At 41.6% G+C, this 26,815-nt stretch overlaps 1 protein-coding gene across 3 annotated transcripts in view; it reads left to right on the top strand.

Annotated features, from left to right (window-relative positions):
- ROBO1 (roundabout guidance receptor 1) overlaps positions 1–26,815 on the top strand; it is a 1,605,434-nt gene that overhangs the window by 868,852 nt on the left and 709,767 nt on the right. For 2 of the 3 annotated variants that reach the window (XM_077480100.1, XM_077480099.1), the window contains exon 1: positions 22,758–23,007. In XM_077480100.1, coding sequence (XP_077336226.1) covers positions 22,773–23,007 — 235 coding nt within the window. In that variant the 5' untranslated portion in view covers positions 22,758–22,772. Of the gene's footprint in view, positions 1–22,757; positions 23,008–26,815 lie in introns of those variants that run through there. The other variant, XM_077480101.1, reaches the window with a different exon arrangement.

The raw sequence follows: 26,815 nt of genomic DNA, 5'->3' as shown, positions 1-26,815 counted from the left end.
GTAAAGTTAAATTAAAACAAGAACATCTAATTGGAATGCTAAGATAATTTTGTGTTATTCCTACGTTCCAGTCAAAGCACCCCTGTGCAATGAACATGGTGGTGTTGATAATTGATTTCTCAAACATTAGATTGTCAGAGTAGATTGAAGAAATCCAATTAGATTGCACAGACACTCAAAGATTTATGAGTGATACATTTCAGCGGTGCTTTTAATTGATTAGTTTACTGTGAGCACACAGTATACCAATGTACATTTTTTTTCCATAAAAGTAGCTAATCTGTAAATATGCTTGGTATGAAAACATTTCAAAGTAGTTCTAATTAAAGTTATAGTTTGTGATTGGTAGAACACATAATAATTGAAGGATAAAGAAATGACAGAAGGAAATCGCTACTTATTGCAATTGGATATTCATAATTTGTGTGTTTTGCAGTTATAAGCATTTCATTTAAAGTCCCAGGGCTATTTTACTTGTTTTTTGTGCATTATTAGAGATGGAGGTGTCAGAGGGGTCACACTAGACCTTAATCTCCTTACTATTGCAATTGGATATTCATAATTTGTGTGTTTTGCAGTTCTAAGCATTGAACAAACTTACAGACAATAGGCTGGCAAAAAGAGACGAAACACATACACCAGGTCCATAATGCGACCATCATAAAAATCATATTAAAGTAGAATGCCAGTCTGCTCACATAATTTGCAATGAAAATATATTTTTTTTCCATTCTGAAGCTTCCCTCCAACCACTTTGCATATTATTTGATATATACTGTGATTCTGTACTTGCCAAATATGCTGCAGAAATCTCCCTCCTCTGAGTCTGGCTGCAGCCATTTTAACTGTGGGCAGCTGAAGCTTCTGCCTGCTCACTTCCTGGATTTATACAGACACACATAGGCACACCTCCAGCTCCGCAGCCCTGTAACTTTCATTGGCCCTTGTATGACTCACCCCCCTCCTCCCTTTTTGGCAAACTCTGACGAGAGTGAAAGAGCGGGCTGTACATGATGTCATAAGCCTAGGCTAATGACCAGACAAGAAACAGGAAGTGGGCTGTATGAGAAATGTACTGGCAGAAAAAAAAAATTACTATCCAAAGTTAAAGCAACAAGGGCAGAAGATTTAATAGATGGAAAGTTGAAAAATGACTGAAGGTCCACTTTAAGTGATACTCACCATGTGGATCACTCCAGACATGTTTTACATTCCATTTGTTGAGTGTACATTGAAATCGGAGGCTAAAACATCTCTGTGACAAGCCACTTTAAATGAAACATAATGGAGAAATGTAGTTATAGAGCAAGTCTAAAGGAAAAACTCAATTTGAAAGTGCCACATCCCTCTTAAAGTAAAAAAAACAAAGAAAAGAAAATGTTTTGGGATTTTTTAAGCGCATACATATACAAAAGGAGAAATATATACAGAAAACATAAATTGTATTAAATTAAAAAATCCATACAAAAGGATAAATTGATCAGTAACAGATACCACTATATGTGTAAATTGTTATCTCTACATGTTTCGCCTGTTAAGGCTTCCTTAGGAGATTCTTTTGCAATGAACACTGTAGGTGTGGACTGATCACTACAATAAAAAAAGATGTATATCAAAAAAAAATACATGTAAAAAACAAAAAAACTAAAACAAATTGAATACATAGTTTAATATAGGACTGTGTGCTAACAAACAAAATGCATGCTCTAATCTGGTACCAACCTTAAAAAGATCAATGATCATTCAAAACTGTGGAAAAGCAAGGCTGGACCATTTGACAGCATCATAGAGAGGGATAGCATGTTTGAGATTGTTTTGATATACAGCTTTTTTATTGTAGTGATCAGTCCACACCTACAGTGTTCATTGCAAAAGAATCTCCTGAGGAAGCCTTAACAGCAAAACATGTAGAGATAACAATTTACACATAGTGGTATCTGTTACTGATCAATTTATCATTGTTTATGGATTTTTTAATTGAATAAAATTATATTTTTCTATATATATTTCTCCTTTTGTATATGTATGCGTTTAAAAAGTCCCAAAATTTTTTCTTTTCTGTGGGTTTTGTTTTCACTTTAAATGAAAGTCTTCTGGTTTGTGTTTCTGAACATACTATACCATTCTATGTGGGCTATCATAAAGCCTTCCACAAGATCCAACCAATACTAGTTAAAGTGGCCCTTAAAGGACCACTATTGGGAAGAAGTTTGTATTCTGATAATTGTGATTATTACATGTATTATTCAGTGTAAAAATTGTAATTCACATATATTTAGCTCTTTTTTTAAACATTCGAAAAACTGTTAAACAATAGTGACCAGGGATGGGGCAAATCATCAAATTGCCAGCGGTGCCTATAATTCCAGGAGTGCTTATAGTTTCCTCGTATTCCAAAGATTGTAAGTGACTGTCACTTTTTTTTTTCTTAAAAAGGTGAAATTAAAATTCCCTGCAATAAAAGATGGATTACACTTACCTGTCCCTTCATGTAATTGTTGGAGTCTTCCCTTTGTTAAGGTCACTTCTTTTTTAATATTTTTAACCACTTTCAGACCGGACCATTTTGCTGGTAAATGACCAGAGGTCTTTTTACAATTTGGCACTGCGCTGCTTTAACTGGTAATTGCGCGGTCATGCAATGTTGTAGCCAAACAAAATTTGCGTCCTTTTCTTCCCACAAATAGAGCTTTCTTTTGATGGTATTTGATTGCCTCTGCGATTTTTATTTTTTGCGATATAAACGTAAAAAGACCGCAAATTTTGAAAAAAAAATGATATTTTCTACTTTTTGTTATTAGAAAAATCCAATAAACTCAATTTTAGTCATACATTTAGGCCAAAATGTATTCAGCCACATGTTTTTGGTAAAAAAAAAGTCAATAATTGTATATTTATTGGTTTGCGCAAAAGTTGTCACATCTACAAACTAAGGTACGTTTTCTGGAATTTACGCAGCTTTTCGTTTACGACTGCCTATCTCATTTCTTGAGGTGCTAAAATGGCAGGGCAGTACAAAACCCCCCCAAATGACCCCATTTTGGAAAGTAGACACCCTAAGGAAATTGATAAGTGGCATGTTGAGCCCATTGAATATTTAATTTTTTTGCCTCAAGCGATTGAATAATGACAAAAAAAAAATTTTTTTTTTTTTTTTTTACACAAAGTTGTCACTAAATGATATATTGCTCACACATGCTATGGGCATATGTGAAATGACACCCCAAAATAAATTCTGCTGCTTCTCCTGAGTACGGGAATACCACATATGTGGGACTTTTTGGGAGCCTAGCCGCGTACGGGGCCCCGAAAACCAAGAATCGCCTTCAGGTTTTCTAAGGGCGTAAATATTTGACTTCACTCCTCACTACCTATTACAGTTTTGAAGGCCATAAAATGCCAAGATGGCACAAAACCCCCACAAATGACCCCATTTTAGAAAGTAGACACCCCAAGCTATTTGCTGAGAGGCATGTTGAGTCCATGAAATATTTTATATTTTGCCACAAGTTACGGGAAAATTACAAACTTTTTTTTTTTTTTCACAAAGTTGTCACTAAATGATATATTGCTCACGCATGCCATGGGCATATGTGAAATGACACCCCAAAATAAATTCTGCTGCTTCTCCTGAGTACGGGGATACCACATATGTGGGACTTTTTGGGAGCCTAGCCGCGTACGGGGCCCCGAAAACCAAGCACCGCCTTCAGGCTTTCTAAGGGCGTTACAGTTTTGAAGGCCATAAAATGCCAAGATGGCACAAACCCCCCCAAATGACCCCATTTTGGAAAGTAGACACCCCTAAATTTACGGGTACACTAGTGAGACTAGGTAATAAATGGCGGGTGCCCTGAAACTATAAAAAATAACTAACCAACCAGCGTCACCTGTAACAGTTATATGGTGATCACTGGTGAAAGGGTTAACTAGGGGGCAATCAGGGGGCTTTATGCGGTAGTATATGGGGGTCCCTGCCGCTATAAAAAGCTGCGGCGAATCCTAAATACCTACCTGCCTAACTAGCGTCACCTGTGACACTAATACAGTGATCAGAAAAACGATCGCTTATTAGGCTGGGTTCACACTGGAGTGATGCGGGAACGCCATGAATCCGCGGCGGGTTCCCGCATCGCATGCCTCCCGGCGGCAGTTCACACTGCCCTATGCGAACTGCTGGGAGTGTCAGTGAAATGTTAATGACACCCCCAGATCAGTTCGCATATCGCAGTGTGATCTGCAAACTCGGATCGCATTGTGTGAACACCCATGCGATCCGATTCTGCTGCGGGCCAAAAAAAGGGTCCCGTGCGAATTTGCGGCGGGTGCGATGCGAATTCAGCCATACTATCTGTATGGCTGAACTCGAATCGCACAGAGATCGGATGTGATTTGCACTGCAGTGCGGTGCGAATCACATTCGTTCTCATAAACCGCTGCAATGTGAACCCAGCCTTAGTGACACTGGCGACGGGGGGTGATCACGGGGTTAAACCTTTATTGGGGGGGTTAGGGGGGTACATTAGAACTAAAGGGGGCTAACCCTAACTGCCCTAACAGTTATTACAGTCACAAATGACACCAATGCAAAAAAAAAAATGACATTGGTGTCACTGTGACTGGGGGGCAGGGGTAATTGGGGGGGGTGATCGGGGGGGTGTGAGTGTGTCTGGCATGTTCTACTGTGTAGTGTCGTGTTGGTGCAACTCACCGATCCTCTCTCCTCGGTGTCGGAACGAAAAATACCGACACGGAGGAGAGATTACATCACTTCCTCTCCTGTGTTTACATTACAGGAGAGGAAGTGATGTGACGAAGGATTTCTATTCGTCGGGAGCGATCGCGAGGGGGTGGCCATGAATGAATGGCCGCCCCCTCATCCTGGATCGCTCCCGAACGAATACCGACCGCCGCAGGCACCGGGCGGGGGCCCGATCGGGCCCCTGACCCGCGGGAAGGCAAGGACGTACATGTAAGCCCTTATGCCTGCCCGTGCCATTCTGTCGACGTACATCGTCGTGCGGCGGTCGGGAAGTGGTTAAAGAAGGAGAATTAACTATGAAAATCAGGACCAGGTGCTGCACTCACAACGGGGAAACCACTTATGAATCAGAGATGGAATCCACGGGTGCTCTGGGTCAAATGTCCTCCAGCCATCAATAGTAGTCAAAAACTAAAAGTAGGGTCAGCAACTCCGAAATCCATATGAATGTCTTAATTGCTTACATAATGTTGGGTATCAAAACGGCTAACGCATTTTCAGCAAGTAGCCGTGATCACAGCACATTACAAATATAAAACACAGGACATACACTATATTACTAAAAGTATTGGGACGCCTGTCTTTACACGCACTTGAACTTTAATGGCATCCCGGTCTTAGTCTGTAGGGATCAATATTGAGTTGGCCCACCCTTTGCAGCTATAACAGCTTCAACTCTTCTGTAAAGCCTGTCCACAAGGTTTAGGAGTGTGTCTATGGGAATGTTTGACCATTCTTCCAGAAGCGCATTTGCGAGGTCCATAAAGACATGGATGAGCGAGGTGGAGGAACTTATCAGGCCTACAGAGGGTCCTGACTTCAACCCAATAGCACATCTTTGAGATGAATTAGAGTGGAGACTGTGAGCCAGGTCTTCTCGTCCACATCAGTGCCTGACCTCACAAATGCGCTTCTGGAAGAATGGTCAAACATTCCCATAGACACACTCCTAAACCTTGAGAACAGCATTCCCAGAAGAGTTGAAGCTGTTATAGCTGCAAAAGGTGGGCCAACTCAATATTGAAACCTACTGAATAAGACTGGGATGCCATTAAAGTTCATGTACGTGTAAAGGCAGGCATACCAATAATTTTGGTAATACAGTGTATATAGTACCACATTCCACCCCTGTGTTAATCAATGAAACAACATTATTGTATAGTAAACTTTTTATGCCATTTGCATGTGCAGAAGTATGTGTATATTCATCACATTTTTTTTCTTTTTATGTTACAATACATTTTAGAATGGTACAAATGAATTCCCATTTTTTCTACATATGTATCAGTTTTTTGTTGTTTACTAACCACTTGACCTCTGGAAGATCCCCCCCCCCCCCATGATTCGGCTATTTTTTGTGATACAGCACTACGACAATTGCTCAGTCATGCGACACCGTACCCAAATAAAATGTATGTCCTTTTTCTCCACAGATAGTGTTTTCTTTTGTTGGTATTTGATCACCTCTGCCTTTTGTATTTTCCGTGCTATAAACAAAAACGATCAACAATTTTGAAAAAAAAAATATATATTTTTTTTACTTTCTGCTATAAAACACATCCCAAAAAAAAAAAATCGAAAAATCGAATTTCTTCATCAATTTAGGCCAATATGTATTCTGCTACATATTTTTGGTAAAAAAAAAATCCCAATAAGCGTATATTGATAGGTTTGTGCAAAAGTTTACAAACTATGGGATATATTTATAGGATTTTTATTTTATTTTTTTACTAGTAATGTCAGTGATCAGCGACTTATAGCGGGATTGTGATATTGCGGTGGACAAATTAGATACCTAACTGACATTTTTCAAAAACTTTCTTGGGAACTTTCTTGGGAACCAGCGACACTAAAAATATGCACTGTCACTGTATTAATGACACTGGGTTAACATCAGGGGTGATCAAAGGGTTAACTGTGTGCCTAGCTAATGTTTCAGTGTAGTGGGGGCGGGGGGGTGATTTTACTAGTGGAAGGCATTGACCCATGTCCCTGCTTTACAGGAACACAGAATCCATGCCTTCTGTACTAACAGAACGGCAATCTGTCTTTTTGCATAGGCAGACAGCCATTCTGCCTGTATAATGAAAGATCTGTGGATGTTGGTGGACATCGGGTCCACGGGACTCGCTGATAGCACCTACTGTGTAGAATCACAGCAGGCTTGAGCCACCAGCGGCACGCACACACGCACACACGCCCGATACCCAGAAGTACAGAATCACATATGTATATGTGATCCTATGCAGCGTGGCTGCACCATACCAGTGAAAGTGCTATAGGGTGGTCGGCAAGTGGCTAAACATTTTTTTCCTTTCTACTATTGTCCCCATGCTGCCTTCCCAGTGTCACACCTGTAATTAATTGTATAATTGTCTAATTGATTAACTCAGGGGTGGAGTTTTGTAATATATACAGTATTCCTGTTTTTTATTTTTTGAATTTGCTGTGATCAAGGCTACTTTCTGAGACTCATTAGCCTTTTTATACTTAACATTATGTAAGCAATAAATACATTGATATGGATTTTGGAGTTGCTGGCTCTACTTTTAGTTTTTGACTACTATTGATGGCTGGAGGACATTTGAGCCAGAGCACCCATTCTTGGATTCCATCTCTGATTCATAAGTGGCTTCCCCATTGTCCTGCTTTTTATTGTATTGCGCTGTGATCAATGCTACTTGACGAAACGCGTTCATCTTTTTTATACCCAACATTTTGTAAGCAATAAAGACATTCAGGGCAGGACTTAGGGTGGTGGGGGCCCCTGAGCTTGAGTCACTTTCGGGCCCTACCTTCTATACATTACCGTATTTATCGGCGGATAAGAAAAAACGGACCGGCGTATAACACACAACCCAAGTTTAGGAGGGAATTTTAAGGAAAAAAACTTTTAGGAGGGAAGTTTAAGGCAAAAACTTCCATTTAAATGCCCATCAATGCAGCTTTATCAATGACCATCTGCAGCCTTGTCCATCCATCTGAAGCCTTGTCGGTGTAATTTACAGCCTTGTCAGTGTAGCCTTATCATTTGCAACCTTGCCCCAGTGTCATTTGCAGCCTTGAAGTTTAAAAATGGTGCCGCCATGATACAGAGTCCTGTGTATCTCCGCGGCTCTCGGATCCTCTCGCAGTCCCAAGTGGAGCCGAGAGTAGCCGAGTGTACTTGGCTCGGCTCACAGTCACTCCCAGTCCCTGTGTTATGTCCTTTATAGGGCGGGACTGGGTGTGAATGTGAGCGGAGCTGAACCGAGTTCCCTCGGCTATGTGTCTCAGCAGGGCCCCCTATTGGACGGGACCCATGGGCTTGAGCCCAGTCAAGCCCAATGGTAAGTCCAGCCCAGAAGACATTCATTATGATTTCCGAGTTGTCGACTCTATTTATCGTTAAGGAGAATTAAGAACTGAATCACCCATGTAGGGGCCACAAATAATCAAAGATGGATATAATAACAACCAAAAGTGTCCAGGGCTTCTCTAGAGTTTTTCCCATCCTCTAAGCCCCCGTACACACGGTCGGACATTCCGACAACAAAATCCTTTGGATTTTTTCAGATGGATTTTTTCTGAAAACTGGTGTTGCATACACACAGTCGGACAAAGTTGTCAGAAAATCTGATTGTTCGGAACGTGGTGGGGTTATTTTGTTACGATGGGACTACGTTCAGGCTAGTAACCAATAGCTTTGATCTAGGAATTTGATCTGAGCATGCGTGGCACTTTGTCCAATCGGAATTCTCTACAAAAGATCGGACAAAGTCAGATCGGATCATGTTGTCGGAAAATTTTATATATCCGGCTCTCAAACTTTATTGGTCGGACATTCCAACAGAAGAAGTCAGATCAAGCCACACGGTCGGATTATCTGACAACACGGTCTGATCGGACATTTTCCGCCGGAATGTCCAACCGTGTGTACAAGGGCTAAGACTCTCTGCCCCAACCTGTATAATTGTCCCCTACTCTGCTTGCCTTTAGACAACAACTCTCCTAACCCTATTATAATTGTATTGCCTCCCTTTATTTTGTAAAGGACTGTATGTAAATTCTGTATAATAATGATAATAATAATAATATCTGTAAAGCATTATATACAAATCTCATCAGGTGTGTTGAACATAGGGGTCGATATGGGTAAGTATAATCTGTAGACTACTGCGAATAGAGGTGATGAAAGTGAATACATGGATTCATTCAGGGAGTTTGTTTTTTTTACTCTCCCCCTCGGCCGGTCACAGGCCTGGATTCCACATGCAGAGTCTGGAGACACAACACCGATTGAAGCTAGAGCCTGGGAGTAAAAGCTAAATGAACCTTCCTACTGTAATAGTTACACATATGGACAACAGTGGAGAATTCTTGGTGTTCTGTTTAACTCTTTATTTGAAAACTTTATGCTCAGCAGGAATGACCTTGTCTGGAGTGCTCACTGATAATTTGTCTTTATCAAATGGGAAATTAGCTCAGACTCACAAACCAGAACCTTTCCCAGGAGAATATCTGCAATGATGCCTTGACAAAGATAAATGAGCTGCTGAAACTTGGGTTGTACTTTCTATATATATATAGAAATGTACAACTTCCCGAACTACAAACACTGTGACTATTATGGCTACATTAACAACATCTTCATTGTTCATGACTGTGCAGAATATATAATGTATACATACATATTATATAGATACATATAATAAAGGAATAAATCCTTAATGCCACGTTCAATGGAGAATTTAAAGTTAACAGAAGTTAAGTGTTGTCCGTGGGTGGCAGCCATCATTTGCCATCACATTCAATATTCACTGCAAACCTACAATTATTGGGAAAACTACTTCTTGGTGTCTTCTCCTATTTTCTCCTACAAAGCTGACCCCCTGAAGTTACTCCACCCCACCAAGGCCATCTACTTCTTCTCTTCTTCCAGGTCTGCTATATATTTGCTTTGCCCATTTGACAGTCATTGATGACATAACTCATGTGTAGGGCGGGTGCAAGGATTTTTGTCTACACAAGTGAAGATACATTGTGACGCCACCACCCCGTCCTCCTGCCACCACTTCCCCTCAACCGAATTCTCGTCACTGTCTACAGCCATGCTGGTACCTCCTTCACATTGCACCCGTAAAGCGATGGGGTGCAAAGGAAGTCAGCATTGAAAATTGAGCCGTGCTGAACTCCCATTAAATTACAGTGTGGAATGAGGGGGGTGGGGTTATACATTCCTTGCTTCTCCTCAATGGCCACAGGCATCTGGCAGGTGAGGCAAACTAAAACTTCCAATGGTTGGGTTCCCCCCACCATAAAAAAACTCACAGATCCCACCCCCACATGCTCCCCACTTTGATCACACCTCCACAGGTACCCCTACCCTGATAACACACCCCCAGATCGTCCACCCCACCCTAATCACACCTCCCCAGGTACCCCCACCCTGATCACACCTCCCCAGGTACCCCCACCCTGATCACACCCCCAAGATCACCCGCTCCTCCACCCTGATCACACCTCCCGAAATATCCCCACCCTGATTTCCTGCTGATTACATCCCCAGATACCTCCCCACCCTGATCACATCCCACCCCCTCCGATTGCCCCCTAACCTGATCACAGCTTCCCAAATACCTCCACCCTGATCACACACCCCCAGATACTTCCCACTTTGATCACACCTCCCCAGATACCCTCACCCTGATCACACCCCCAAGATCCCCCCTCACTCTGATCACACTGTCCCAAATACCCTCACCCTGATCCACCCCCCAGATCGCCCCCCTCCCCCACCCTGATCACCCCCCCCCCATTGCCCTCTACCCTGATCGCAGCTTCCATCCTGATCACACACCCCCAGATACTTCCCACTTTGATCACTCCTCCCCAGATACCCTCACCCTGATCACACCCCCCAGATCCCCCCCACTCTGATCACACTGTCCAAAATACCCCCACCCTAATTCAATGATTACACCCCCAGATACCTCCTCACCTTGAAAACTCCCCCAGATGCTCCGCACTTTGATCACACATATCCCAGATACCCTCATCCTGATTCACTGATTACATCCCCAGATACCTCCCCACCCTGATAATACCCCCAAATACTCCCCACTTTGATCACACCTCCCCAGATACCTCCATCTTGATCACACACCCCCAGATACCTCCCCCGATCACACCCCGATACTCCCCACTTTGATCACACACCCCGAATACCCCCATTCTGATTATACCACCTCCCAGATTCCCCCAGTCTAATCACACCCCCAGATACCCCCACTCTGATCATAGCCCCCAGATACTCCCCTCCCACATACCGCCAGTTTGATCATCCCCCAGTCTGATCCCACCTCCCCAGATCCCTCCACTCTGATCACCCCCCCAGATACCCTCCTCCCCATCATACACACCTTGGTTTTACCAGTCACCTACACCTCACTAATCCTGCATCACCTCCTCCAGATGATGTCAGTGGAGGAATTTGCAGTACACCAGGGACAGGAAAGTTAGCTATGTCTGGAGCAGACATGAGAAGATCTCCACCAGGATCTCTGGTGGTGGTGGTAGCTGCAACAAAGAGTTTCTTCAACCTCCTCCACCGACACCACCCGGCCTGACTCAGGCACACACTGCCATCCCACCTGACAATGAGGGCCCCACCCCTTCCCTGCACACACTGGGATTCGCCCACCGCTCTGCCCTCGTCTTTATCATTGGATCTGCTCTGACAGTGGTACATACTTATCACCCCACCTGCCTTGTGCTCTCTCCAGCTCTAACACTGACAACAGCCTACAAAACAGCAGGCAAACTAAAACGTCCACACTGCACCATCTCTCCAATGGGAGAGGACAGATTCAGTTTGCCTGCTTGAGGGACAGATATTTTGAAATCCAAATTCCCAGTAAGTGGATCTGAAAATTTACCCCCCGGTCCCATGCTGGCACCCTAAGGTGGCTGGCTAAACTGCCTTTTACTGGCGCTGACCCTGCTCCTGTGCATGCCCACAGAAGTTACATTATCATGGCACCAGCTCCATTCCAGAGTCTGTACACTGTACTGTGCATGAGCTGAGGTCAGTGTACAGATTTAAAAAGTTTGCTAGCAGGTAAGAACATTTTGGCAGAAGAGATGTATAAATTCTTTACTACCGATAGACCCGACCTGCTAGCAGATTTTTCTTTTTTAACTTGAACTCTGCTTTTAGCTATGAGTTTCACATAGAGAATATAACCCACCAATCAGGGCTTTACTTTTCCTTCTTCCCCACTTCTATCAGTAATCTGAGGATTTGGGAACCTTATTCTGTTTACCTGTTTGAAATGCAGAAGTTGAATTCCCTAAAGCACCCAATATAGTCTCTTAGCTTTCTACTACATACACACCTAAAGTAGTAAAGTATCAGCACTAGGAAGTGTCTCACAGTCTTGGTAGTTTGAATTGGATTGCATGACAGAGAAAGCTGCACAGCACAGTTCTCACAGCTGTCAGGTTGTCCCTCCTATAGAGCGTTCAATACTAGTTCTAATACAGATCTGTGAAGCCAATGATTTTTCCATCCAAGTCTTATCCTGTGTTTGAGAACTGATGAATGGGGAAAGGGTGTTGTCCCTGAAATGTCCCCGAAATATGTTGGCTATTGTTTTATGACTTTTTTTTTTATTTGCAATTAACCACTTGACCTTCGGAAGAATTACTCCCCTTCATGACCAGGCCAATTTTTGATATACAGCACTGCGTTATTTTAACTGACAATTGCGTGGTCATGCAATGCTGTACCCAAATATAACGTATGTCATTCTTTTCCCCACAAAAGAGCTTTCTTTTGGTGGTATTTGATCACCACTGCATTTTTTTTTCGCTATAAATAAAAAAAGACCAACACTTTTGTAAACAAAAACAATATAAATAAAAAAATCAAATCTCTTCATATTTTTGTTAAAAAAATCCAATAAGCTTATATTGATTGGTTTGTGCAAAAGTTATAGCATCTACAAACTATGGAATATACTGTATACTGTTGTTTTTTTTTTTTTTTTACTAGTAATGGCAGTGATCAGCGGCTTATAGCGGGACTGCGATATTGCGGCAAACAATCTGACATTAACTGACACTTTGTAGGAACCAGTAACACTAATACAGTGATCAGTGCTCAAAATATGCACTGTTACTGTACTAAGGACACTGGCTGGGAAGGAGTTAAACAGCTAGGGTGATTAAAGAGTTAAATGTGTGCCTAGGTAGTGTTTGTGTACACAATGGGGTTGCTTTACTAAAGGCAAATAGACTGTGCATTTTGCAAAGTGGAGTTGTACTCTGCAAGTGCAGTTAAAGAGGAAGTAAACCCAGATGAGTTTACTTCCTCTTTCATTCCCTGCAAAGGCAAAGCCTAATGGACTACTATGCATCGCATAGTAGCCCATTATGTGTCACTTACCTGACACAGGAGCCAGCGAAGTCACCACTGTCCCCTGTAGTCCTGCGCATCCATCTTCTCATTGGGGTCTCGCAGCTCCGCCGCTGTCATTCGGCGAAGCCGCGATGACGCCACTCCCGCGCATGCGCATGGGAGCCGACACGCGCGGCAGCTCCGTTGTTGGAAATGCCGCGCTCAGTGCGCCTGCGTGCTGCTGTCTAGGGCGCATGCGCCGTAGACAGCGGTGCCTGTCTTCGGGCAAATATCTCCTAAACCGTATAGGTTTAGGAGATATTTCTTGGACCTACAGGTAAGCCTTAATCTAGGCTTACCTGTAGGTCAAAGTGGTTTGTAAGGGTTTACAACCACTTTAATCCAAAGCTTAGTGAATAAGGTAAAGCTTCAGTTTGCAAAGAATACCCAATCACGTGCAGAAAAAAAAAAAATGCATTTTTGCTAGCACATGATTGGATGATAGAAGTCAGCAGAGCTTCTGCTCATATACTAAGCTCTGTTTACTACATTTTGCCTTTAGTATTACAATTACTTGATTTGCCTTTAGTAAATCAACTCCTATATATGGTGCTTTTACTAAGGGAAGTGATGGATCCCCCCCCCCCATCAGGACGGGGCTCTGCCTTGTTTACATAGGCAAAGCTCTGTCCTGAGTCTCTCCCCGGTGACCAGCAGGTGCCGGCGAACATCCATTGGCCAGCACCCTCTGATCGACTTCTGCTGCAACATCACAGCAGAAGCCATGTGACAGCGGAATGTGTGTTTCAACGGTTCATTTACCTATTTTGTTTGAAAGTAGATTCTAATCACACTGTTCGCTATAGGCAATGGAATGTGCAATTGTCAATGTGAACTGGAAATCGGCCAAAGTTACAGACTTTCCTTTTCATCTTTGCCAACGACTCTAAAGATCTTGAGATGGTCCTGGACCGGGTCGGGAGTCAGAAACCATAGATGTGATTTTTGGAAGACATAGGAAGAATATGAATAATGTTATCTAAAACCATTTTATAAGTCACGTTCATGGTTATATGCTATGTGAAAGTTAGAAAACCAGTCTATAAATATGGTTGTTGTAACAATTAAATCTTAAAGTGGAACTCCAGACAGTTCTGGATAAAATGTAGAGATGTTTGATTCTTTGTCATGTTTTTGTTGCTGTATTCAGTCTGGGTGGATGCCCCCTTCATTTTTTGTTCTGGTAACAATTATCATCACAGCAGAAAGTATGCAGGAATCCAAAATGTTACAGTTTGCACCAGAAAAAAAGTAGGGGAGGTTAGTAATTGTTCCATGAGAATACAGTATAAGTTAAGATTTATTTTCACTTTGTAGAGATTTTCATTCATTTCGTATAATGTCTCTTAAACAGGAAGGGCAGGGAAACCCCCCCCCCCCCAAAAAAAAATAATAATAATAATAATGGCACACTCTAACAAAAAAACTAAATAAAATTCTACTTTAATAAAATAAAAAAATAAAAAAACTGAATTGTATATAAATTAAAGTAAATAAATACATAAAAAAACAAAAAAACAAAAAAAATAAAATATAAAAAAATAATAAATAAAACCAAGTTGGTAGAGGAATTGACAATGCATTTTGACACCTGTCATTCACAATGAATGTAGATACATATTATGCATACTGGATTTATTCTTGAATCATTTCTCCCTATCACAGATGTGTATATATTATTTTTTTTATACAAATTGCTACATAACTATTTAAAAAAAATAATGATGTCATAATATATATATATATATATATATATATATATATATATATATATATATATATATATATATATATATATATATATATATATATATATATATATAAAATCCAGTGGTTGCCAGTGCACACATATCAGAGAGAAAATGGTCCTGGTACGCAGCCAAGTCTGTATTACAAATAGTCCAAAAGAATCTCCACTCTAATTCATCCCAAAGGTATTCTATTGTGTTAAGTGTCTGCAATAATAACCCGCCAGCATTGGTAGCCATTTGTGCAACAATCTCCATCATTGGTGTCAGTTTCTGCAAAAATAACTGCCAGCATTGGTGCCAGTTTCTGCAATGATCCCCAACATTGGTGCCAGTTTCTGCAATGATTCCCAGCATTGGTGCCGGTTTCTGTAGTAACCCCCAGCATTGGTGCCAGTTTCTGCAATAACCCCCAGCATTGGTGCCAGTTTTTGCAATAACCCCCAGCTTTGGTGACAGTTTCTGAAATAACCCCTAGCATTGGTGCCAGTTTCTGCAACAATTCCCAGCATTGATGACAATTTCTGCAATAACCCCCAGCATTGGTGTCAGTTTCTGCAATAACCCCCAGCATTGGTGACAGTTTATGCAATGATCCCCAGCATTGGTGACAGTTTCTGCTATGATCCCGAGCATTGGTGCCAGTTTCTGCAATTATCCCCAGCATTGATGTCAGTGTCTGCAATAATAACTGCCAGAACTGGTACCCGTTTGTGCAACGACCCCCATCATTGGTGTCAGTTTCTGCAAAAATAACTGCCAGCATTGGTGCCAGTTTCTGCAATGATCCCTAGCATGGGTGCTAGTTTCTGCAGTTTCTGCAATGATCCCCGGCATTGGTGCAGTAGCTGCAATAATAGTCCCCAGCATAGATTGTCAGTGGCATTATACTATTTTAAATCCTGCAGCATGGTGAAATTCACATTGGACAAACATGGAACCCCAATCATTGTGGTTGGGGACTTAAAACAAAGTTCTAGATAAGGGCTTAGATATATTTCCACTAGGGAATAGACCCAATGGAATGGGTGAGGGACGTTTATCTCAATTCTTATATAAAAATTGGGCTGAGTGATATATGGCGAGCTCAGCATCTGCAGGAACGACAGTACTCTTGTTTTTCAAGCTCTCATCTCACCTTTTCTAGAATTGATATGGCCTTAGTGAAGCATCAGCATTGGTAAGGAACATAGAAAAGGGGGGTCTCCAAGCACTCTCCACTAGCGCTGGTCATAAATACGGGGGGTAAAGCCCAATTAAGAGAATGGAAAACTAATCCGTGCTGGTTGGACTGATTGGCACTTCTGGAGAAGTGGTGGACAAACTAAATTAATTTATTCAAATAAATGCAGGCAAGGCATCCGTTGGAGTGGTCTGGGACTCCCTGAAGGCCTATCTTAGAGGCCTTCTGATCCAACAGGTGGCAAGAGTTAAGGGGAAATCTAGAGATTGGGAAAGGGCAATTAGAAAGGAGGTGATGCTCGCTGTCCTTACTGATCAGCTCCAATACATCCCCCCCTGCTGCCTCGGCGGTCAGAACTCAAAATGGGGCGATCTCCACCGACACCACAGAGATATTACATATATTTAGTGAATTTCACAGCTCCCTCTATACCTCCAATAGGGGAGATGGGAAGGGAGAAATAGACGATTTCTTTCAGGGTATATCAACCCCGACTTTAACAAAAAAGGAGAAAATGGAGATGGATGCTCCAGTGACCTTGGAGGAAGCGCGGCAAGCAGTAGCGAGGATGCCCAACCAAAATTCCCCAGGCCTGAATACTAGCAAACCGTCTAAATAAATATATTCAAAATCTTATACACACGGACCAGTCAGGGTTCATCCTCAACAGGTCAACCAGCATCAATATTAGAAGAGTTCTCCTAAACATGCAGATATCAACAGATAATGGGGGCTCCAGGGCCATATTAGCCCTGGATGCAGCCAAGGCTTTTGATAGCCTGTAATGGGATTATCTATGGAGAGTGCCTGGGAGATTTGGCTTTGGTCCCTCCTTTTTAGATGGGTGAAAATATTTTATACTGAATCGTGTGCAAAAATAAAGATCAATAATGAATATTCCAACCTTTTTCAGTTGGAGAGAGGGATGAGACAGGGTTGCCCCCTGTCCCCCTTACTATTCGCCCTTGCAATGGAGCCACTGGCAATAATGACCAGATGGAACCTAGGTATACAGGGATTTTGGAGACAGACGCAAGAGGAGAGGATTGCACTGTTCGCAGATGATGTCCTGTTTTTTCTTGTGGATACTCAAGCGACATTAAAGGCTGTGATAGAAATGGTTGGGGAGTTCGGACAATTTTCAGGTCTGGTTTTCAACTGGGACAAATCCGCCTTGTTGCCGGTTGACTCACTTGGTAACTAGCTACTGTCTGGAAACCCCAACCTAAAAATAGTGGAAAAACTGAAATATCTGGGCGTCTGGATTACAAGTGACATAAAATCATATCTTAATGATAACTTAGCCCCACTATTACTTAAACAAAAACAGAAAGGAGACATTTGGTGTCGACTTCCACTATCGGTAGCAGGACGCTGCAACTTAATAAAGATGATATGGTTACCCCAAATACTATATCTCTTTCATAATTCCCCCACCTGGATAGGCCAAAAGTGGTTTAAAAGAATAGAATCCCTGTTCAGGGATCGGATTTTGGAAAATGGGCCAATCTAGAATTAGTTTACAAACTATGCAGCTACCTACCAAAGAAGGGGGCATGGCGATCCCACACCCGAGGTCATATTTTCTTGCGTCCCAACTCCAACATCTGGGGGGATGTGGAGCTTTTGGTGGAGGGAACTCCAGTGCCAAGATGATGATAATGGGGGCCCCGCACAACACACTAATGGAGGTCTTAGAAGCAGATTCATTTACATACAGATGTCCTACGATAAAATGAATCGCCAAAGTATGGCAAGTAACTAAGGCATTGCTGGGATACAGAGGGATAAAAGATTCTTCCCCTTTGTGGAATAATAGAAAACTAGTGGAAATAAGGGACATAGAGAGATCTGTGGACTGGGAGAGGCGGGGCATCAATCGACTAAGCCAAGTATATGAGGGCAATGTCATGAAAACATTCCTAGACCTAAAACAGGAATTTAATATACCAAACAATACATTCTACAAATACTTTCAAATTAGACATGCTATTGTATTGGTATGGAGGGGGGTGGAGTCTCAAAAGATACCATGGAAATAGTCCTTAGATGCTTATTTCAGGCAAGAAACTAATCGCACAAAAATGGCCCCCTGTCTGTGGAGAATTGGGTTGAGACCATCAATTCAACAATTGGGAATGAGAGAGTGACATACATCAGGCAGCGCAATTATAGGAAGTTTGAAAGAATGTGGCGACTTTGGTTGGACGAGTTGGGCACCCTCCATGGGGGGGAGTGTGTGGAATGTAGAGGGGGGGGGGACTTGTTTCTTTCTTCTTCTTCCCCCTATTGCTACCAACCCGTGACTTTGGAGGATCTCTAAAACCCATTGCCTCTGTAGTTCTTCCTGACCCCTGGAAGGGGCTCCCCCCACCTCTCCGTGCCCCTTGATGGATGTGTAAACAACAGCAGGCAAATATACCTAAGAGTTTGGGTGGTGTGAGGGAGAGGTGTGGGTGGTAGACGATTGGGTGGGTGGAAGCAGGTGGGTAGGGTAAATAATGTCACTATGCACTGTTAAGTATTACACTATGTATTGTAAAGCTCTATTTTTGTAGATCTTCTTTTACTGTTTGTGTAATAACTATATTATAAATGAATAAAAATTGATTATTAAAAAGAAATCCTGCAGCATGAAGGAGCTAATTAACACTGGCCACTAATTTAGCACAAGGAGTTAATTAACACTGCCATTGATCATTAATGCAGTGGCCGCCAGTGTCAGTGTTAATTAACCCCTTTGTGCTGTATTAGTGGTCAGCGTTAATTAACCGCTTTGTATTACAGCATGAATGGGTTAATTAACATTAACACTGGCCACTAATACAGCACAAAGGGGGTAGTTAACTGCTACAGGTCATTAATGCATTAGAGATCAATGGTAGTGTTAATTAATGCCTTGTGCTGAATTAGTGGTCAGCATCAGTACATTAACCCCTTCATGCTACATATTACTGTCTAATGGCAGTGTTAGTTATTTAACCACTTAACCCCCAATCACAAAACCCACCATAGTTCCCAAGGCATTAACCAGTCCAGTGCAAAAAGTAGAAAGCCTTATGGCTGAGTCACTGCAACATTACAGATACAACATATATTCTCCTCTGTCTGTCATTGCTCACTTACCTAATCCAAGCAACATGCATGCTCCCTTACGGTGCCTCTCTCTCTTCCTGTCCCAGCCACTGAATGACATCATGTCAGAGGCGGGGACTAGAAATGATTTTGATAGAGAAGTGTAATGGATATCTACTAGTGGTGAGTGCAGGAGGCGCATAGGGAGCAGCTCTGCAAGGGCATTTTGCAGGGTCTGACTTCAGCAGTGATCTGTGTACCAATGTACATGCTAAGCCGCCATTGGCCAGAGTTTAGCCAGCACTACCCGCACTGTAATCTCGTTAATCTCTTCATTATGGATTAAAGTGGTATTAAACCCAATACCAAAAATGTATTGCAGATCACCTATCATCAATGTGGTGGCTGCATCAGTTTTCTTTTCTTTGGCGTTTTTTCCTTTTGTTTTCTCCTGGTGATCTGGTCACTGCCAGTAACACACCTCCTGTATTAGTGTGACACAATTCTGGATGAATGACCACAGGCGGGACAGCAGGTGCATTAAATGTATTATTAGATTTAGATACACTAACAAGTTGAAGCCAAAATCCAGCTCACACTTTCTAAACGGTTACACCAAACAGTTTTGTTGCCCTCTTGGAATAAAGGTTTTGTATGAATAAATAAAAGCTAATAATTTTAACCACCCCTGCCAATGGTAAGTGGTTCATCTCATCCATGTAAACTGATACATTCTGCTGGAGAGTTTGTGCTTTTGTAAAACAACAGATTTGCTGGTTGGATCACCACATGGAAGTAGAAAAAATAACTAAAAAGGGCAAATAATGCAGTCATCACAGATAATTGGTAATCTGTAATATAATAAATATTTTCTTTTGAGTTTAATACTGCTTTAAGTCATTAAAATAAATAAGTGAACAGCCAAAGGCAACCAACCCACTTTGAGTTTGTTATAGTTAGCTCATTTAAAATATGATTTGGTTAATGGGGGGTGATTGCATCTGCATTTTATCATTAGCTTAATTAAAATGTATGTAAACCCTAAATAAGAAAACCCATTTATTATATTAAAATATATCAATGAAAGTGTTTTGTTATATCTGTTTAATGTGTACAGGCATACACCACTTTTAAGTACACAATGGGGTTTATTTATTAAAGCTGGAAATGGCGAAATCAGGCTCACTTTTGCATAGAAACCAATCAGCTTCCAGGTTTTATTAACAAAGCTTAATTGAACAAGCCGAGGTTAGAAGCTCATTAGTTTCTATGCAGAAGTGAGCCTGATTTTGCACTTTCCAGCTTTAGTAAATAAACCCCATTGTGTACTTAAAAGTGGGGTATGCCTGTACAAAAATAGCTGGTGATCTTGCCGTAAATTCAGTGAGCTAGTAAGTTAGGTCTATATATGATTTAAGATTCTCCGTTAATACTCTGCACACTTCTCTACAGCTAGGGAAGCATATAGACTCCATCCAATACTAATAATAAGTTTATTTGTCACATTACATAGAAGTTATATATTACATTTTGTTCTTGAGTTTAGATACCCTTTAACTACTTCTAATCTTGGTCCCACGCGCCCCCTGGGACGCGCTCACGGAAAAATCCGTGACCACGGGTCTTCCGCATCATCGATCACTGGTAGCAGCCACTTACCACATGATCGCTCCATCGATACTTGTAAACAAACCGGCGCCATGTCATGATACCGGTTCCTCCCTCCTCTCTCTGTACCGATCTGTATAGTGCGAGGGGAGAGGGGGAGAGGGGAGAGATTGTTTGCAGCAGCGCTGTGGGCTGGATCTGTAGTGCCCACAGCGCTGCTCAGTGCCCATACTCTGCAATACTCTGCAATATTCTGCCAATACTCTCCAATACTCTGCAATAAATTTTAACAGAAATAAAGAATACATTTTTTGTGAGAAAGCTGAAAATTGGTCTGGTTAGGATGGGGGTTTAAGTACCCAGTGGTCAAGTGGTCCATAGATGTCCTCCCAAGCAACCGCAATCTGCGCGACCCTGCGGGTCACTCGCGGTGCGCTCTTTGATCACCGAGTCTATGAGACTCGGCTGGTCACAGATCCAAGTAAGGGGTTGATCCCAGCCCCTTACAACGTGATGAGCTGTCAGCCAATGACGGCTGATCATGTCATCTAAACAGAAGCTTGGTAATCAGTATTTTTTTTCCTCACACTGTCAGCGTGAGGAGAAAAAAACAGTGATCACTGGCTTCTTTTAGAGGGACATTGGTCCCTCACTCAGAAAGCCATGGCTGTGCCCACTGTGCCACCTACCAGTGCCACCTATCAGTACCCTTTAGTGCCACCTACCAGTGCCCACAATGTCACCTACCAGTGCCCACTGTGCTACCAATAAGTGTCTATCAATCAGTGCCACAGATCAGTGCTGCCTATCAGTGTCACCTACCAGTGCCCATTAGTGCCACTTATCAGTGCCATCTATCAGTGCCCTTCAGTGCCACCTATCGGTGTCCTTCAGTGCCGCCCATCAATGTCAACTCTCAGTGCCACCTATCAGTGCTGCCTCATCACTGCTTATCAGTGAAGGAGAAAAGTTACCTATTTTCAAAATTTTATAACAAACTATGAAACAGTTTTTTTGGTTTTTTTTTTTCAAAATTCCAGTCCCTTTTGTTTTATTTAGCAAAAAAAACAAAACAGCATCAATTAAATATCACCAAAAGAAAGCTCTATCTGTGTGAAAACAATGATAAAAATTTAATTTGGGTAAACTGTAGCATGGCCACACAATTGTCATTCAAAGAGTGACAGCGCTGAAAGCTGAAATTGGTCTGGGCAGGAAGGGGGTTTTAAGTGCCCAGTAAGCAAGTGGTTTAATAAACTTGTTTGATAATGCAACATTTACTTTACTGAGGTTTTTTTTAGATTATAAACTTCCAGAATAAAAAAAAAATAGTTCCTAAACCATATGATAGCTTCTATAACCCTTGTAATTTATACAAACAGATGCATTATCCCATAAACAGTGTCCTGTGTATTTTGTGCAGCCAATGTGAGCGTGTGATCCTTGTGTCTGCTGAATGCACTTGCACTTCTGTCTGGTCTTCTAGTTATAATAAAACACTTCATTCCACAGATGTTGTGGCCTGCTGCCCTCCCTTTTTTGTCTTTTTTTTTTACGTTGTCTAAAATAAAAAGGATGCCCATTTTCCGCTCCTTCTTGCTTCACAAGACCCTATTTTTCTCCCGTTCTCCCAACAAAGGGTTACTCCCAAGAGGCTTCAATTGTCACGAGATGGAGAGATGATGGCTAGTGATCACAGTCAATAGCTTTGATTAACAATAAGGTAGAAAATTAGCAATGCTAGCATTCAGCCATCCTGCCTTCCCCTCTCCATATGCTCAGTGCAGCCTGTACTGATTGCCCCACTCTGGGTAGTCTACATGCTGGGAGACAGCAGACAAGGTGCACTGGAGAGGTTACAATTAAGACTCCATATACAGCAAATGAAAGATTATATTGCCGGCATTTTCAGATCTACATGAAAGCCTGTTTTTTTTTTTTGGGAGCCTGATTAAGATGTTTCAAAGGGAAGTGTCTTGTCTGCTGTCTGTGTGTGTCCTCCTGCTATGCTTGGATTTAATGGTGTCTGGATATGTGCTGAGCAAAACTGCAACTTCTGTAACTACTATGAACCCCTCATCTGCAGCTGTGATGTTATTCTTAACAGACACGGACGATCTAAAAAGGGGGAGCAATGGAGGAACTTCACCGCCCACATCCGAAAATGATGACAACTCTGTGATCTACACAGGTAGAGTCAACCACTTTAACTTTTTTTCGGTATTCAGTTGTATCAGTTTTGTAGGATGCTGTTTTGATGCCCTGGTTCTGATTTATTAAAGTAAAGGCTGTTTACTTTGCAAAGAAAAATGTTGAATGTATGTTCTCTTTTTAAAATCTAATAATGTGTTAAATTAAAAAAATATATAAAAAAAACTAGAACTTTTGCTAGCACTTGATTTGTTGATTTCAGCAAAGATTTATATTACTTAATGAACTCAGCAAACATTCACTTTGCTCATTGAACTGCCTCTGTGACCTTAAGCCCCATACACACTATTCGATTCTTTGTAGATTTTTGTCTTTAGATTTACCAAAACCACGTAGTGGAAGGGCCTGCCTGATACAAATTGCATACAAATTGAAACTCTTAAGGTTTGACCTTATATTATATGATTTTGGTAAATCTGAAGACAAAAATCTTCAGAAAATATATTGGGTCTTAAGCTGGCCTTACACAGTAAAATTTCTCCTATTCAGGCCCACAGGTTGAACAAGAGAAATTACACATTTAACAGACTGGATAGACGAATCTGCGGTGCTGGCTATTGCATAGCACCCTCCACTGTTAGAATGCTTCAAACAGTACCTATAGCTGATTGGACTCCGATGGGAATTTGCCGCCTGACTCTTTTAACAAAAGTCAATCGAAAAATGAACTTGTGTTGACCAGGTGGTGCCCCCCTGGGCCACCCATGGAACAAACTTCATCAGATTCAGCAGGAATCAGACACAATTCAATGAGAGTATGGCCAGCTTAAGTAAATCAATGTACCTTTTACCAATGGCATGTTTATCTGAAATGGTCAACACACAGACACAGCTGGGGGGTTAACATAATTTAGTATGTACTTATTATGGAAGGCAGGTGAGATCTTCAGACTAAAGTTCTTGGCTCTGCCTCCTTTCTACGAAGTTTAACTTAACCTGCTGCATTATCTATAATATTAAGTCATTCAAAGATCCAAGAAAGTGAGATCCTGTTGTAATGGTTGAGTGGAGTGGCAATGATCTGTCTGGCTGAGTACCCAGGAGAAGCCACGGATAATGGTTTTGAGTGGACTAATTCTTTAATCTGGCAGCATGCTACATGTAGACTATAGTAATAATTCAGAACAGACAATTCTCTTTTGCAGTTATGGCTCTTTATGTGTTTTTGGGTTGCTTTGGATTACTGTTACTGGTAGGTGTCTAGCCTAGCCAATGTCTAATTTTGACCTTCCTTTGTTGAGGGGTAAGGAGTTCAATTCCAACGTGTCATGAGCATCATAGTTTGAAAAATGTGGGATTAAGAGATTAAAGTGATGTAAAGGTTCAGAGAAAGCAAATGTTGAAAAGTTTGTTCCCCACTAGTTGCTGTATTCTGCTCTTCACCTTTGCTGTGTGCATTGGCTTACGGAATAAACTTCCATATTCCGTGGACTTTGAGTATCTGACCTGTCAGGAGCATGGCATTTCCCAGCAAAGCCAATCATCCTACAGAGCACAATTGAGTTTAAAAGAAAAGGTTAGACAAATGAATAGTTTATTACTGTCTTATCTCTCTGCTGTCACACTGCTTTCCTCATTGCTGCTTTGTGGATGGCATTGTGAAGACACTACCGGGATACCTGATAAAGTAAATGAGCTATTTGCTTTGTTGAACTTACTTATATGACTTCACAGAAGCAGCAGGTTTTGTACACATTATATAAATTGGCAATGAACAGGCACATCTATTTCCACAAAAGGACAATTGCTGTATAAATCGTTCCAACTTAACTTGTCCAGCCTGGGCTTATTTTCTATAACCAGCATATCTTGGGATGACCTCAGCAGATACACTTCACAGAGATCAGTTGTAAAAAATTACTGTTTAGGATTTGTTTAGCTGACCACTGTTCTCATGAGGTGTAGTTGCTTGTTGCTATCATAGACATACACTCCAACAAAGCATGTGGGTTCAAATTCTGTGGGAGCAATAGAGGAACACAATAGGTCCTCATCTGCAACCAAGACTGGCTATAGAGCTTTGGTATCTTGAGGGAACCCATTCCTTGACCTGTCATTTATCTGATCCAGGCAGATGTGTACAATGATGAAGACATGGGGTCCATTTACTAAAACTGGAGAGTGTAGAATCTGGGACAGCTGTGCATAGAAACCAATCAGCTTCCAGGATTTTTATCAAAGCTTAATTGAACAAGCTGAAGTCAGAAGCTGATTGGCCACCATGCACAACTGCACCAGACTTTGCACCCTCCAGCTTTAGTAAATCAACCCCTTGGCTTTATTTTCTGATTGTTATTTAAGTAATTTTGTGATCATTTAAATGCCTAAACCTTTTTCACTGTATGAAAATTCAAATCTATTTTTTTTAAAGTTGTTATTGTTTGCAGGTGATAGTTCAATGTTGAAAAAATAGAGGAACAGTTTTTTAAAGGGTTCACCCATCCAATCCTGACATTTATTTTTGGTTGGATACTGAAAGGATGAATCAACTTATCACCTTATTTATGTAAAGTAAACCTATCATGAAAGAATTATGGAGGCTGTCATTGCTAACCTCCCTCTAAAAATGCTAGTTGCCTGACTGTTATGCTGACCTTTTGGCTTGAATAAGCTTGGCCAGTGACCCAGAGCAAGTATGCAGGTCAAGAAAGTCAGAGAAAGGTCATAAGTACTCATCTTAGTACTTGTGCCATGTCAGAGACACAAAGAGGTTGATTTACTAAAACTGGAGTGCAAAATCTGGTGCAGCTCTGCATAGAAACCAATCAGCTTCCAAGTTTTTTTCATCAAAGCTTAATCAAACAAGCTGAAGCTAGAAGCTGATTGGCTACCATGCACAGCTGTACCAGAGTTTGCTCTTTCTAGTATTAGTAAATCAACCCCAATGCATTCAAACAAGTGGGTCAGCATAACAGCCAGGCAACTAACATTTTCAGAATGAGAGCTCAGCCTTCATGTGTTTCTGATTGTAAGTTTTCTTAAATTGTTGGCTTGTCAAGTCTACTCTTGTCAACAGTCTTGGTCTGTTGAGTACAATTGCCATTGTCAGAAGCCATCTCTTCCTCCATTACTTTTGAACTACAATCCAATGGGGTGCATTTACCAAAGACTTATAGACTGTGCACTTTGCAAGTGCAGTTGCACTCTGAACAGGCATTTGCTCCAGAGCATAGTAAATGAGGGAAAGCTCTGCAAGCTTCCATTATCCAATCATGTGCAAGCAAAAATGCTGTTTTTTTTTTCTCATCACATTTGTGATTGGATATACTTTGCACAGTGAAGCTTCACCTCCTTTGCTAAGGCCTGGAGCAAATGCCCTTGCAGAGTGCACCTTCACTTGCAAAGTGCATAGTCTGTTTGCCTTTAGTAAATTAACACCTATGTGTTTTTATTAAAGCCCAGCTCTGGGCAAAAAAAAATTCCCATGCAGTCGGTCTGTGGCTGCTCTGCATGGGTCAACTGCTTGTTTTTTCTAGGGGTGAGCACAAAGTTTATACTCACCTGATCCACCGATCCTCTGAAAATCTGCACTCCCCAGCGGCGGACAGTTGCTGTCTACGAACCGTGCTCTGAGTGTGCTGATGTCAGGAACAGTCCAGGACTGCTGGAGCGCGGGAGTGCTGGACTGGTCTTGTGTAGGGAGGATCAGCAGATCAGGTAAGTATATCTCTGAGATCCTCTTTTTTAGAATAAAATAAACAGCACCCACACTGTGCGGGAAAAAAACATTTTTATATAATTTCATATTATAGGTATATTATAGTCATTAATGGATCCATGGCTTCTCG

The sequence above is a fragment of the Lithobates pipiens genome, unplaced genomic scaffold (assembly GCF_037356315.1).
Source record: "Lithobates pipiens isolate NorthernLeopardFrog02 unplaced genomic scaffold, aLitPip1_a1.2 Scaffold_16, whole genome shotgun sequence".
Lineage (NCBI taxonomy): Eukaryota > Metazoa > Chordata > Amphibia > Anura > Ranidae > Lithobates > Lithobates pipiens.
This window is presented reverse-complemented; position numbering and strand designations above follow the sequence as displayed.